Raw genomic sequence first — 13,591 nt, 5'->3', positions numbered from 1 at the left:
TTTCTTGCAAGCTTCTTACGTCAGTCAAGAGAAATGCTTCTTTTTTGGCCTTCTTAAGCTTTGTGGAAGGCTCTGCAAGGACTTGTCCGTAAGTCTTCCGGCGTGAGAAATTAAGATTAAATATAGAAAATTAAGTGACCAAGAGCTTGGAGAGCTTTGTGAGAGTCAATGTCGACTTGAGTTCTTGTCTTGTCGGGACAATTGTGCTGACAGTCTCTGTGAAAATCAATGTCTGAATACTTACTCAGGTTAATTAGTGATGATGGTTTTTATTAAAACTTGAATAATTGTAGCTTGTGTTAGTTCTTGCCCGTGTTTTGATGATTGCCCGGATGGATGTTCTGATTGCCCGCATCCATTGTGTTTCTGCAAAGATCCCCAAATCAACAATCCGACTTACAAGCAATGCATCGACGAGGCTGGCTCTCAGTTCAAAGATTGTGTGAACAACTGCGTCGCGAATAATACTTGCTTCAATGCTTGCCATGAGGCCTTTTTATCATTTGCCTCTAAATGCCCATGCATGTCTAGCTGTCCTGGCGGATGCCCATGTGCGGACGGCTATCATTGTCAACCATTCATGACGGTTCTCTGCGAGCAACCTGAAGGCGACAAACTTGGCTACAAGTATATTATTTCTGCTGATGGTCATTTCAAGGAGAACAGATATTATGATACACCAGAAGATAAATATTTATCCAATGTAGGCACTGCAATGTTGAATGGAGATTTTTTTATTTTTGGTGGTGGAAGTGATCAAAGAAAGGTACGCACTGTATTTACTTTTAATATTTGAGTAATACTGTATGACACTTAAGATTGCCAAAATTGCTGATTGTGGGGTTGAAGAACTGTCTGTTAGACTCTTGAATGACTTTAAAGAGGGAGCTATTGTAACCGTGCCATCATCTCCTGATGAAGTTTTGCTCTGTTCTGGATTTGATCCATATATCAAATGTGAAGAGTTCGATGGTCAAATTTCAAGAAATAACCCATTTACTCTTGCAAATCATCATGTTTGGGGTTGCATGGCGCTTGACAATAATTTCCCGACTATAATTGGTGGAGGAACAGTTCGTCAATCTGAGTTACCGAACACTGCAGTGGTAGAATCCTTGGGGATCAGTGGCTGGCGACGAGAAACAGATCATCCGTTAGCGATCCGTTGTATGGGCTGTGTATCGGTTGAAGATGGTGTTGTTACTTTGGGTGGTTCTCAGTGGATCGAAGGTGGCGATAAAATGATCAAAAGCGTTTATCTTTACCGTAACAAAGTATGGACAACAGCTGGGGAACTTCAACGGGTAATTTGAATACAAATGGTTTTTATAAAATTCGCGTTCATTTGATAGATCGGAGGACTTGGAACAACTTGTTTCTACGGAACACATTTGTTTGTATTTATTGGATGGGCAGCGAGTGATGGGTACTTATATAAAAATAGTTAAACCATCATTTTAAAATAAAATAGGGACGGAAAATACGCCGTCGAGAGGCTTGCATGGAATGGGACATACGTAACTGAAGCAGTTGTTATTAATTATGAATATCAAAGATGCTGGAATCCAGTCGTCTTTGAGACAGCTCCTGACGCTTGCACCAATGCTTGCAATGACTATTGCTTTCCTTGATGAATAAAAACTTCATAAATTTCAGCGGTTAAAATCTATTATTCTTCCAGAAGTGTTTTTGAACTTTGTGGCAATCGCATAAATTTCCCTACCGGGAAAGCGTGTACAGAATAATTTCTATTTTGAATTGAGAATCTTATCAAAAAGTATGGAGCAGGGGGCAGGGATCAACCCGGCAAAGAAAATCAGAGATTAAATTTAAAATTTTGCTTTTCTTATAAAAAATAACCAGAAGAATCTGGGTCATTTTTTGCATTTTTATGATTTACACAAATATAAGCTGCTCGAGTATGCAGCGAGTTACGAGTTGAACATTTATTCATCCATAAGACGTTCTACGAAAGTGGCTTATAAGTGGTCGCGTGTTCCGTGTCCACTTTTTTTGCATAAAAATGATTTCGACAAAGTTTTTTCTGTTTTATCAAGTCTCGCTGGGAGCCTTTCATGGTTCTAGAGCTCGTCCCGGGTTAAACGTAGATTTCAAAGAGACTGATGATCAAAAAAGTGTGAATTATGAAGAGAAAAATCTGGATAAAAGCTGCCCGTAAGCTAATTCCTATAATTTCTAGATTTTTTTCGTGTCCAACTGTCTTTTATTCAGCGATGCCGACTTGCAAACTGAATGCAATGCATTGTGCCGAGCCGAATATAATCGATGCCGTCTTCTCTGTGAAACGGAATATTGCCTGTCGATTTGCGATCGAGACTACCAAAGTAAGAATTGTAAAGATATAATATTCCAAACTTTTAAAGATTGCCGCGACAACTGCCCTTGTGGTACTAATTGTGAGGAGGGATGCATCGACTGCGACAATCCCCTTTGCCCAACCACAACAACAATGATAACAACAACGATTGATCAGAATACGCCTGTTAGTCATTTCCAACAGAGTTGCGAATTTTGATTAATTTTTCTGAGCTGAGCTGAGCTGAGCTGCCTATTTCGGAGGTTACTGAGCGGAGCTAAGCTGAGCAGACCTTTTGTTTAAGAGAATTGAGCTGAGCTGAGCGGACCGTAATTAGAGCTGAGCTGAGCTGATTGAGCTGAGCTGAGCCTGTTTTTACTCTTTTTGATAGTAAAATTGTATTCAAATCATTGAGCTGAGCTGAGCTAAGTGATAGTTGTCTGAGCTGAGCTGAGCTGAGCTGAGTGAAAATTGTCTGAGCTGAGCTGAGCTGAGCAGATCAGATCATTTTCCAAAATCACTGAGCTGAGCGACTGCTCAGCTCACTCAGCCAGCTCAGCTCACTCAGCTCAGCAAATTTGCAACTCTGATTTCCAATTTTTTATGATACTAATTTTGGCAAATTTTTAAGAACAACGTGCATATTTTGGTCTTTGGCTTTGTGAATATAGTTGATTCTTATATCTTCTCGGGGGATGGTCAAACAATAGTCTCGCCGAATATTAACGCTCCTGAAACAAAGTATTTGCAAAATAGCGTTCACGCAATAGTCAAGGGAGAATTGTATATTTTTGGCGGAATTTGGGATGGTTACAAGGAAAGTTTTAAACTTTGAATGAAAATTCGAGAATAATTTCAATTAGATAGCAAAATTGAACGGATGCTCATTTAATGAATTATCCATTCGATTGATGCACGAGTTCTATTATGGGGCCGCCGCAATTGATATTAATGACGGAGAAAGAGGTTAATTTTTTAATTAATCTTTTTAACGATTTTAAGCATTGATTTGTTTTCCTGATTGGCCACAAGATCCGGAAAAATGCGAGATCTTCGACACAGTAGGCGTTACAGAGACTCATTCGACGAAATATGGTCACTTGTACGGGGGCCTCGGCTATTATCAAGGACAGCCGACAACTGTTGTAGGCAGTGTAGCTTACAGTGCGATGAAAAAAGTCGAGACATACAATGAATCAATGGGATGGACAAGCTTGCCGGATCATCCAATGTAAAAATTTCTGATTCTTTCTAATTTTATATCATTTAGTTACTTCCTCGAGCATACTCTCATCGGATTAGACAATGGAGCCATGCTGATGTTAGGTGGAAGGCTGATAGAAGCTGGAACGCATGCAGATATTTGGCAGCTCAAAGAGGATATTTGGACGCGGATTGGTTATCTCAAAGAGGTTATCAAAATAAATTATCAAATTTTTTTATTAATAATGAAAAATAATTAGAGTTATGCAAGCGCCTCTGCATTGAAGATCGGCGACTACATCTACCTCGTCTCTGGCGATACAGATGATGAGTCTTACAATTTTTTCCCAGTGGAAAGAATCCACCTTGTCAACGACGACGAAATAAGTACTGAAATCATCGGAGGCCACGAATTTTATAGCTATAATCCAATTGTTCTCGAGGTTACACCAGATTTTTGCGTTTAAATTTTTCATTCCTGTCTCATTTATATAGGTCAAATTTTCATATTAAACATCTGTGATTAAATCTGTCATTTTTCATCACGAATACAGTGATTGTTACTATCACATTGTCTTTGAAACGGAAGCTGGAGCATGCGTTGATTTCTGCAACGATTACTGTTTTCAATGAATCTTCCAATAAAATTTTACTTTGATCTCTTTTATTCCGATATTTGAAGTCTATTACATTGTTTTCAGAAGCATTTTGAACTTTGTGGCAATCGCATAAATTTCCGTACCGGGAAAGCGTGTACAGAAAAGTTTCTATTTTGAACCGAGAATCTGAGCAGGGAGCAGGGATCAACCCGGCCCGATATGATATGCTGATGATGATTTTAATCGAGGAAGGAGAGTTTTTTTGGCGGAACGAACGGTCGCCAGCTGACCAAAACTCATTCGCCGTCCGTTGTTAGAAGTAGTCACTACAGCTAGGTCGCCTTTCCAGCCTTGCTCGGAGAAAAGTAGCCAAGTTCCACCGGTCACTTCTAATCTCGCTTTCACCTAGCGCGTGTTTAGGATAGTTCTGAAATAAATAGAGTACCTTGTAGTCCTGAGGCTGCTCAGTTTGCTCAGGCTTGGGTCTCTTTTGAAAGACAAATTCTGCGGTGGAATCAGTTGTTGTGGTAACGATTTGCCTTGCAAAAGAATTGGAGAGCAATTATCCGCGGTTTTTTATAAAAGCGTATATTAGGCTAGTTTTCAAGTTAAAGAGTGAACAGAAAACGAGGCTTGCGCCGGCGAAGGTTATGAACAGCAGGTGCACGAGGCGAATCTCCAAATAAGGGAATCGGCAGATTCGCGATCACAACATCCCCCCAGATTCGACTGGCGTGAAGGTTGACCGACGCAGAGTCCAAGTTGGTGACGAGAGCGGGTTCGTCGACTTGAAGTATCCTCGTTGTCTTTTCTGATCAAATAGTGATAATAAATGATTTGTTATGATCTTCCTTGGAAAGGTACAGTCTTTTTCCGGACGCGCCGCGGATATCTTTCGGTGAACGATGAGGCCGGTTCAGCGTCGGGTCGGCTCTTAACAACGGGGTTCTCGGGTTGATTTTGGCCGCAATAATCCGGGTCCAGGTGCTGTGGACGGTCCTTGTAGAGAATACAGTGATGTCGGTGTACCCAACTGAGCTTTCCACTAATGTCCAGTCGAACTATAACGCCATTAGTGTCCACCACTTCAAAGGGTCCATTCCAAGCGCCCTTGCTCTCCTTCGTTTCCGCGGACATGGGTCTTTTTAGCAGAACTCTGTCGCCTTTGGTTATCGTTATTGGTTCAATTATAGATTTTCCCTTATTTTTAGCGACGAGGTCTGCTTCCGATTGAGCTAAATCGACGAGCTTGTGGACGCGGCTTAGGGTCGCGGCTATTTCAGTGGCGTACGTTTTTGGAGAATCCGCGGATGGGTTTTCGGCCATTTGTATTCCGTCGAACGAAGGTTTTCTTCCGTAAATAATTTCGAATGGCGAGACGCGCGTTGCCACATTTTTGCATTTATTCATAGTACTCACCACTGATGGTAGAACTAATTCCCAACACAGATTTCGTTCCAAGGCGATTCCATATAACGCATTTTTGAGAACACGGTGTGATCGTTCTAGGCATCCAGTACTTTCCGGGCGATAAGGAACATGTAAATTCTGCTTGACTCCAAGCAAATGACAAAGCTCACTCAGCATTTCATTTCGGAAATGTTTACCTTGGTCGCTGCTGATAATCTTCGGGAAATCGTACAATAGAATGTGACGCATAATTTGGCGAGCAGCGTCACTTGCTCGGCACCTCGCAGTCGGATAAACCGACAAGAAACGACTGTATCCATCCATAATGGTTAATGCGTATGATTTACCGGTTTTCGATCGCTCGAGTTGTATAAAGTCGACATAAATGATTTCCCATGGCCGCTTGGCACGGTAAAGAGTCTGCATATCTGGTTTACCTTTCTGCATGTCCTGGCCTTTTCTTTTCAGGCAAATGTCGCAACTTGAGACAAATCCGCGGATATCGTCCAATTGGTCGGGCCACCACGACCATGATAGCAATTCCCTTGTTCGATCAACTCCGGTGTGCGCTTTGTGATGAGCAGCTTTTAAATAGTGAGGAATAAGGCTTTTGGGAAGCACAAGGCACTTCTTTTCCCCCCCAGTTGATCGTCAAGGCTTTACTCTCCGGATGGATTTCCAATTTTTTCGACCAGCGTTTGTATGATTCTATGCCGTAAAGACTATCTGGGACTTGCCATTTTTCCGCGGATATTTTGTTTTCTACAAAGTTTTTTACTGTACCTATGAGTTTATCTTCTGATTGAGCATTTTCAATTATCCGCAGCTCCAGGATAGGTACATTTTCGCTCAGAACTCCTGTGGCAGCTGATTTTAAAGCATAAATTTCCGCGGCGACTTCTTTGTTTTCGAGGAGCATTTTCTGTGGTAAACTTCCTCCACCGCACCATGACGGGATATAAATTATGAGGTCGCTCTCTCCGGCCGGATTGTAGAATTTTCCTGCCAGTTCGTCGCTTGGTTTTTCGTTTTTCGCACAGACTTTGTGCCACGGTCGTGACAATATATCTGCCAGACAATTGTCTTGTCCTTTAATGTACTGAATTATAAATCGAAACTTACTGAGTCGATCTTGCCATCTTTGGAGCTTGTCGTTTGCCATTATTTTCTTGTCCAAGGCGCATAAAGCTTTGTGATCGGTGAGGCATAAGAATGGCTTTCCCTCCAAATAATATGAAAATTTCTCGATTGTCATCAATAGTGCGAAAGCTTCTCGTTCCGTCGTTGACCATTTCGATTCTGTTGACGACAGTGTTTTCGAATAAACGGCGATCAGTTTTTGTTTGTTGCCGAATTTTTGCATAATGGCTCCTCCAATAGCCACTTTGGATGCATCGCAAACGACCACAAATGGTCGAGAAAAATCAGGGAGACTAAATACCTTATTACTTGCCAAGATCCTTTTTGCGTTATCGAAGCTCGCTTGAGCGTCGTCATTCCACTGAAATGGTTTATTTTGCCTGTTCAGCACAGACATTTCTTTGACGATTGAGCTGAATGAGTTGATGGCCACTCGGTCACCAACGTTGCATGAGATCCAGCTTTTCCACCAACCAAGGGTTCCGAGGACTGACATTAATTCCTTCCTGTTCCGCGGTGGCTGCAATTCCTTTATTGCTTTCATGTTTTCTTCTGGGATGCTTATCCCTTCCGCGGAAATTTGTCGGCCCATGAATTTTGTTGATCGCCGGCCGAAATTGCACTTTTTTCCCCCCAGCTTGACGCCGAATTTTTCACAGGCATCCAAAACCTGCTCCAAGACCTGAAGATGCGTTTCTTCGTCACGGCTATGTAGCAATATATCATCCACATAGCTTTTGAAGTTGTTTTGTAGCTTCACCGTCCCTAGCATTTTTGCGACACATTTGCAAAATGCGTCGCCGCTGTGTTTCATTCCAAACGGCATTCTGATGTACTGATACAACTTGTCCTTATAATAAAAATTCGTTTTATGTCGGTCGTCTGGGTGGATTTCCATGTTCCAATATGCCGCGTTTATATCAATGTCAGAGAAGATGTGGTTTCCAGTCTCAATGTCCGCAAACAAACAATCTATATTTGGCACGTTCCAGATGTCCGTCTCCTCTGTGAGGCACTGGTTAAGCCCGGACTTGAAATCGGAGCATACTCTTATATCGTCGTCTTTTTAGGGACAATGACTAGTGGACTGTGAAAACCCTTTCCGTCGGGGCACTCCTCGATTATCTTCCCATTGAGCATCGTTTCCATCTTACCATCTACTTTCGGTTGCAGATGTTTGGCTATTGGCCGCGGTCGAGCGCTTTTCGTTAATCCAGGGATTGTCGGGATCCTCACTTGCTCCGAAAACAGGCCTACTTTATCGTTTGGCCCTTTGAAAACTTTTTGCTTTCGGAAGAGGATATTGATGAATCGTTCGAAATTTTCACCTTTGAAAATTGTGTTGTCGAGTTTTAGTTCTTTCGTTTTCTCCAGTAGTTCCACCTTTTGCTGCGTCGTTAATTTGCTGGCTTCCATCCTAAACAGCGCGTTGACTTCTGACCAAGGGAATAGGACCCTTCGGCCAGAGTGAATCATTATTTCCATTCCATAACCGGCAATTTTGAAGCTTCCGTGCTCGCTGCTTGAGTGCCCTATGATAAAATCTTTGCCGAGGATTGCCGGCAAACCTTCTCTCACGATGTAAAAGCATACACCGCGGAATTTGTAATTTGATTGGTGAGCTTTCACTATTGCGGATATCCTACCAATTGATTTTATTCTTCCACATCCGCGGAATTCCATTGAAGTTGGCTCGATAAACTTGTGAAGTGACGATGGAAGGAGATGCATTGGCAAAATACATTTGTCAGATCCGCTGTCGACCAATGCAGTGACTTTTAGTGTAAATCCATTCATCATAAGTGTAATTTTTGTGTTGAAGAAAGAATTAGTGATATTTGTGCTGCACGATAAGCATGCTGATAATTCGCACTCATTACCAGCATTTATAGAAAAACCGACGCTTCATTTTCCTCTGGTAGACGTTCTTCTTCATTTGCTTGAGCAACGAAAGTGTTGGTCTTCTTACCGCGGTCTTCTTGTCGTTTAGGTTTCTCGTGACGAAATCTGCAGTTTTTGACTCTGCAGTTCCCAGAGGCAAAATACTTGCATATTGGCATTTTTGACTTTGGTTTCTGGCTCTGGCGTGCGAAAAATACTGATCCGCCCTGATTGGTTGTTTGAGAAATCAGGAATTCGACTTTTGTCGCGATTGTTTGAGCGTCTGAGATTTGAGCCCATTCATTGGCCATGTGTGCGTGCACCGAAGGTTTCGTGACTTTCAATCGCCCCGCGATAATGCTCGCAGAAACGAAGTCGAATATGTCATCCGCGGTTGGAGCATTAGTATCGTCGTTTTCTTGTGTGCCCGGGTTCTTTTTCATTTTGGTTCGGCGGATTTGAGCGCAAATAGCGGCTTTAGCCGGCTCCATACGATCTTCTATGTCCTGCGCGTACTTTTTCCACGGTGAATTTTCGTCGAATTGCGTTTCCATTACTCTTGTTAAGAGTTGCAGCGCTGATAATCCCGAATCGTATGTTAAATTTAACCACTCGCGCAGCTCAATCCAAGTTTTCGTCGATTTTGTTGCGTTTTTAAGCCGCGAGTAAATTGAAGGGCTGAAGCGCAGCTTAACCTTTGACGCGAAGATTTCGTGCAATTTTGGGTCATCGGCGATATAAATTTCGTAAATTTGTGTTACTTTGGAAGTGAACACCGATGTTTCATCGAAATCTCGCCCGCTGTATGTTAATTCGTTCAGGGCATTTTCCGCGGATTTGACCGCACTTGCCTGCTCTCTGGTTAACTCGTTACCTTCCACTTTGATCCCGTCGATGGCGATGTCCAGCTTTGCCTTGAGTTTCTTCTGTAATTCTTTTTTTCTCTTTTGTGGCTGCTGAATTTGGCGAATTGAGCGCCGTTATTTCTTCATCTAGCTCAGCGATCGTTTCTCGGATCCATTTGAGAGTTTCGAGCGACATGGCGAAAAGCAGTTAGGTGACTCTTTTGAATGGCGTTACCTTATTGGTGCACTCAGATTTCAATTTCGATAGGTTTCGAAATTGCTGAGTGACCTCCGTGGAGGGTTTGATTCCCGCTCAGGATTAATCCACGTGATTGGCTGAAACCACAACTTGCGTTTGCTTCTCGGCGAATTGGTCCACCAAGATGATTTTCTTCCCAAATTAGCTTCTCTAGATGGCTGGCTGGGAATGGGTGTTGTAGGACCGTGGGGTCGATTTTTCCTGGTACCAGTATGTTGTGGTAACGATTTGCCTTGCAAAAGAATTGGAGAGCAATTATCCGCGGTTTTTTTATAAAAGCGTATATTAGGCTAGTTTTCAAGTTAAAGAGTGAACAGAAAACGAGGCTTGCGCCGGCGAAGGTTATGAACAGCAGGTGCACGAGGCGAATCTCCAAATAAGGGAATCGGCAGATTCGCGATCACAACACAGTGACGCTCATTTCGGCATCTTCAACGACGATTTCAAGCTTTCCTTGCTTTTCTCGGTCGGTATCTATCAGCTCGCACATCGACTTGACTTTGAAGTTGCAGATCTTGACAGAGGATTAAATTTCATTCGAGGGAATTATTGTTACCGAGGAAATATCAGCATGCTCTCCAGGCTCAATCAAAGCCGCCTTTCCACGGAAATCAAAGTCGGCGCAGAAGACCCAAGGTCTATTGCCATCAATCTGAAAGACAGAATTTAAAAGCTGTTGAAAAGCAAAGCCACTGAAGTATTCTCGTCAATCAATCATCGTCTCATTCTATTTCATCTTTGACGACCGAGAGAATTGCCAACGCTAGCAAGAAAATTAGACTATTCGAAAAATAGAGCATCTAGCTCATTCTATCGTTGATTTCATTCTCACTCGAGTTTCTCACTCGTCAGCTTTTTTGATGAGCTTGACGAGAAACCGGAAGCGACAGGGAATTCTTGATTTTGATCTTGAAAGTGGATCCTTCTGATCCTATCTTGGAACTTCCTGGATTATGAATAAAGAAGGTATCTTACACGGCGATCAATATGGACCCATGTCTAACACAATCTAAGGAACAATAAACGCGAATATTTATGGTTCTTCTGAATCCAGCGCGTCAAAAGCATGAGAGGTCGACGACCTCACAGCCGCTCCCCATCAGCAGATATTAACACCCACCTACTACGATTTTACTGTACACCCGATCTTCAAATATAGAATCCAAACATCTAAAAAGCAACTTCTTCTTGAAATATTACCATAACAGATTTGACTTGTCCATAGAATTGCCTCTTCGCGAGATTGTCGACAGCCCCACTGAACTTTTTCTTGTCGCCTTTGAAGCCGACTTCGGTGCAGAGCTAGAATTATCGGTCAAACAACACTCGGGGTTATGAGCGAACCTTCACAGGCATTTGAAGATTCTAGCTTCGAAAAAAACGGATTTGAAAATTGATTTTTTTGTTGCTTCGAGGAGAGTTTTCGCCCTTTTTTGTCTGTTTTATCTCTTAAATTTTATTGTCGATTTTGTTCTTTCCCTTCTTCGTTTTTGTATTTTTATGCAGACTGCAATTGCGATGCACTGGGGGGCTCTTGCACAGGGTGCGCGGCTACCTCCCCCTTAGAATCTATGGTCCAGTTGGCTTGTGTAATACACACTATGTCTCAGAATAATAAATAATTGATGGCCTGTCCTGTCACGGCCGAATATTTTTACAAAAGTTGCTATTTTTGGAATCAAGAACGAAAAAAGTCGAAAGTTTCAAAAATGAAAAATATCCTTTATTGAACAAAATACAGTGTAAAAAAGACAGCAAGATAAAACAAAGCTTGCGATAAGACACGTCGGATCGAGCGGGCGAAAAGTCTTGTGCAACCAAATTCCAGCTCTCTTTTTTGCTTCCGGCGCTCACGAGCTATCATGACATGAATCTCATGATCCTTTGGATTAAAATCTCAAACGTTCTATTTCAGAATTTTGATCGAACATGACACGCCAATGGGCCCTGGAAAGTCTCGAAATTGAAATGACTCAAACGAAAAGACGAAGCTTCTTCTTTCTTTTCTTCAGCTCAATTACAGTCTTAGTTTGTAAATTTCAAAACACGACAGAAAAGAATGCTGTTTCAAAATACCAAAAATGAGATATGAAGAGCTGTTCCTGATGGGTACTTTTGAACGGATTCGTCAACGAAATTGGCGTCAATCAATGTCCAGTGGATTTTCTCAGGGTCTTCATTTTCCGGAAATGCCAAGCATTTTTCAACGGCGAAGTTTTCATAAGTCGTTTTGACAGCTACGAAGACACGATCTGGTATTACGAATTCGAATCCAGGACTGAATTGATGATGAAAGACAAAATTTTTCTATTAATTCTTGCCTGGGAAGCCCGTCAATTTTATCTAGAGAAAAAACGGCCGTTTTCAAGTGATAACGAGAAGGAAAGCATTTTTTATTCTAGATACAGTTGTGCTTCCCAGGCATGTTTATATAAACAGCGAAAAATGCTGCCAGAGTCACTCTTGGCAGAAAATGCTTCGAGGCTAGCACGCATCGGGGTAGTACCTGCTGCGTGGTATCAGAATGCAAGAAATACATGCATGAAAAAAACAAGAAGACCCGGATCAATCCTACAAAGGATCACAAACCTACAATTCGATCGACCTTCTCAATCTACATCTAGCCCTTTTCAGGGCTAAATTTATCCGAAATCACTTACTGAACTCGACTTGTTAGTCCTTCATCTGTGAAAAGAGCAAGTGAAGAGTCCGCATAGTCTCCAACTTTCCCATCTCGCCAACTTCTGAAAGAGCTCTTCACTACCGAGAAACTTTCAGCTTCCAATTCGACTTTCACCCATTTCGGCCTTGTCATTTCTTCGATCTCTTTCTTTTTCTTCTTTATTTTTCGCCTGTTGATGAGGAAGGTTGAAAAGGAACTCGGCAAATTTCGAGCGATTGCGTTTTGAACAAGAATTTCTCTCAGCGGAATTCCAAGTTCTTTCATTTCCTTCATCTGTTTCACTTTCATAAATCTCTGAAAACTTTTCATGTCAAATTTTTGGTTCCCGAAAACGGCTGTTACGAGTATTAAAAAGAGCTTCATCTTTTCTTTTTTGTGTTTTGGACAAATGTAGGGACACGTTCCACCAAAAACTTGAATGACGTAACCTTTTTTTAAGCTCACTAGCGCCACCTGCGATTTCATGCTTCCTTCTTAAACAGGCATCACTTTAGTAACCTCTCAAATTTATTCAAGAGCTTGAGATAAATATTTTAGACAGTATAATAATTGACAATCGTTTCGTTGTCTGGAAATTTTTCCGTCTCAGTTTGGCCTGTTGCAATGTCGTTTATAAGCTTTTCCAGCCTCAGTCGATTTCTAGGATATTTTTCGTGCGAAAAATGGGGAGAAACTTACATGAGTGAAATTTGAAAGTACGGATTTGTCCTCATATTATCGTCTTGCAAACTGAACTGGGTCGTCAATTCCTTTTGCTTGTGAATTTCTCTGATCATAAGTTCTTTTCTCCACAGAGCATCGCCTTTGCCGGATTTTTTAAATGAAAAAAAAAATCGCCTTAGGTTTTGAAATTTCTAGTAATCCGTCTTTGAATCGACGAAGAAAACGGTTTTGTAGAAATTAAAAGATGTCAAGGTGTCCTTCATTCGCGAAAGCTTCGATTTCGAGTATGATTCTTTTTCATGGTTAATCTTTCATGCTCCGAATGGATCATTTTTAAAGGGATGAGACCATAACTCCTGTAGAAGAGGCCCTCTCAAGCCTGTATCTGTTGGATTCTTTCAGCGACTCAATGTACTCGTTCCGTATTGATTCTCTAAATTCCGCCGAGTTTCGAATAAGCTAAAAAAAAACACAGTCTTTTCCTCCATTTTCTACACCACACCTGACAGGCGGAGAGAATCGTCATGCCAAGACCAAGCCCAAAAAGCGACCAGCCGACGTATGAAAGCACTGGAATTGAGTTTGAATAAA

The 13,591-nt window shown here is 41.8% G+C and overlaps 3 protein-coding genes across 3 annotated transcripts; 1 reads left to right on the top strand and 2 right to left on the bottom strand.

The window, feature by feature from the left end:
* Positions 1-2,023: 2,023 nt before the first annotated feature.
* Positions 2,024-4,154, top strand: LOC145697958 (uncharacterized). The gene is made up of 8 exons (XM_081775163.1): positions 2,024-2,175; positions 2,233-2,345; positions 2,385-2,503; positions 2,949-3,138; positions 3,185-3,283; positions 3,320-3,548; positions 3,588-3,729; positions 3,781-4,154. The coding sequence occupies exons 1-8, from the start codon at positions 2,024-2,026 to the stop codon at positions 3,985-3,987; spliced, it is 1,251 nt and encodes a 416-aa protein (XP_081631289.1). The 3' UTR covers positions 3,988-4,154.
* A 31-nt stretch (positions 4,155-4,185) lies between these two features.
* Positions 4,186-11,166, bottom strand: LOC145696047 (uncharacterized). Its single transcript, XM_081773033.1, has 6 exons — positions 10,999-11,166; positions 10,855-10,956; positions 10,211-10,306; positions 10,067-10,168; positions 4,565-4,639; positions 4,186-4,524 (listed from the first exon to the last, which is right to left on the bottom strand). Exons 1-6 carry the CDS (start codon positions 11,008-11,010, stop codon positions 4,324-4,326), a joined length of 588 nt encoding a protein of 195 aa, XP_081629159.1. The 5' UTR covers positions 11,011-11,166; the 3' UTR covers positions 4,186-4,323.
* A 237-nt stretch (positions 11,167-11,403) lies between these two features.
* Positions 11,404-12,694, bottom strand: LOC145696048 (uncharacterized). The gene is made up of 2 exons (XM_081773034.1): positions 12,315-12,694; positions 11,404-11,932 (listed from the first exon to the last, which is right to left on the bottom strand). The coding sequence occupies exons 1-2, from the start codon at positions 12,644-12,646 to the stop codon at positions 11,722-11,724; spliced, it is 543 nt and encodes a 180-aa protein (XP_081629160.1). The 5' UTR covers positions 12,647-12,694; the 3' UTR covers positions 11,404-11,721.
* Positions 12,695-13,591: the final 897 nt, after the last annotated feature.

This window comes from Oikopleura dioica, chromosome 2 (assembly GCF_907165135.1).
Source record: "Oikopleura dioica chromosome 2, OKI2018_I68_1.0, whole genome shotgun sequence".
NCBI lineage: Eukaryota > Metazoa > Chordata > Appendicularia > Copelata > Oikopleuridae > Oikopleura > Oikopleura dioica.
Note: the sequence above shows the minus strand (reverse complement) of the source record. Positions and strands in the feature narration are given on the sequence as shown.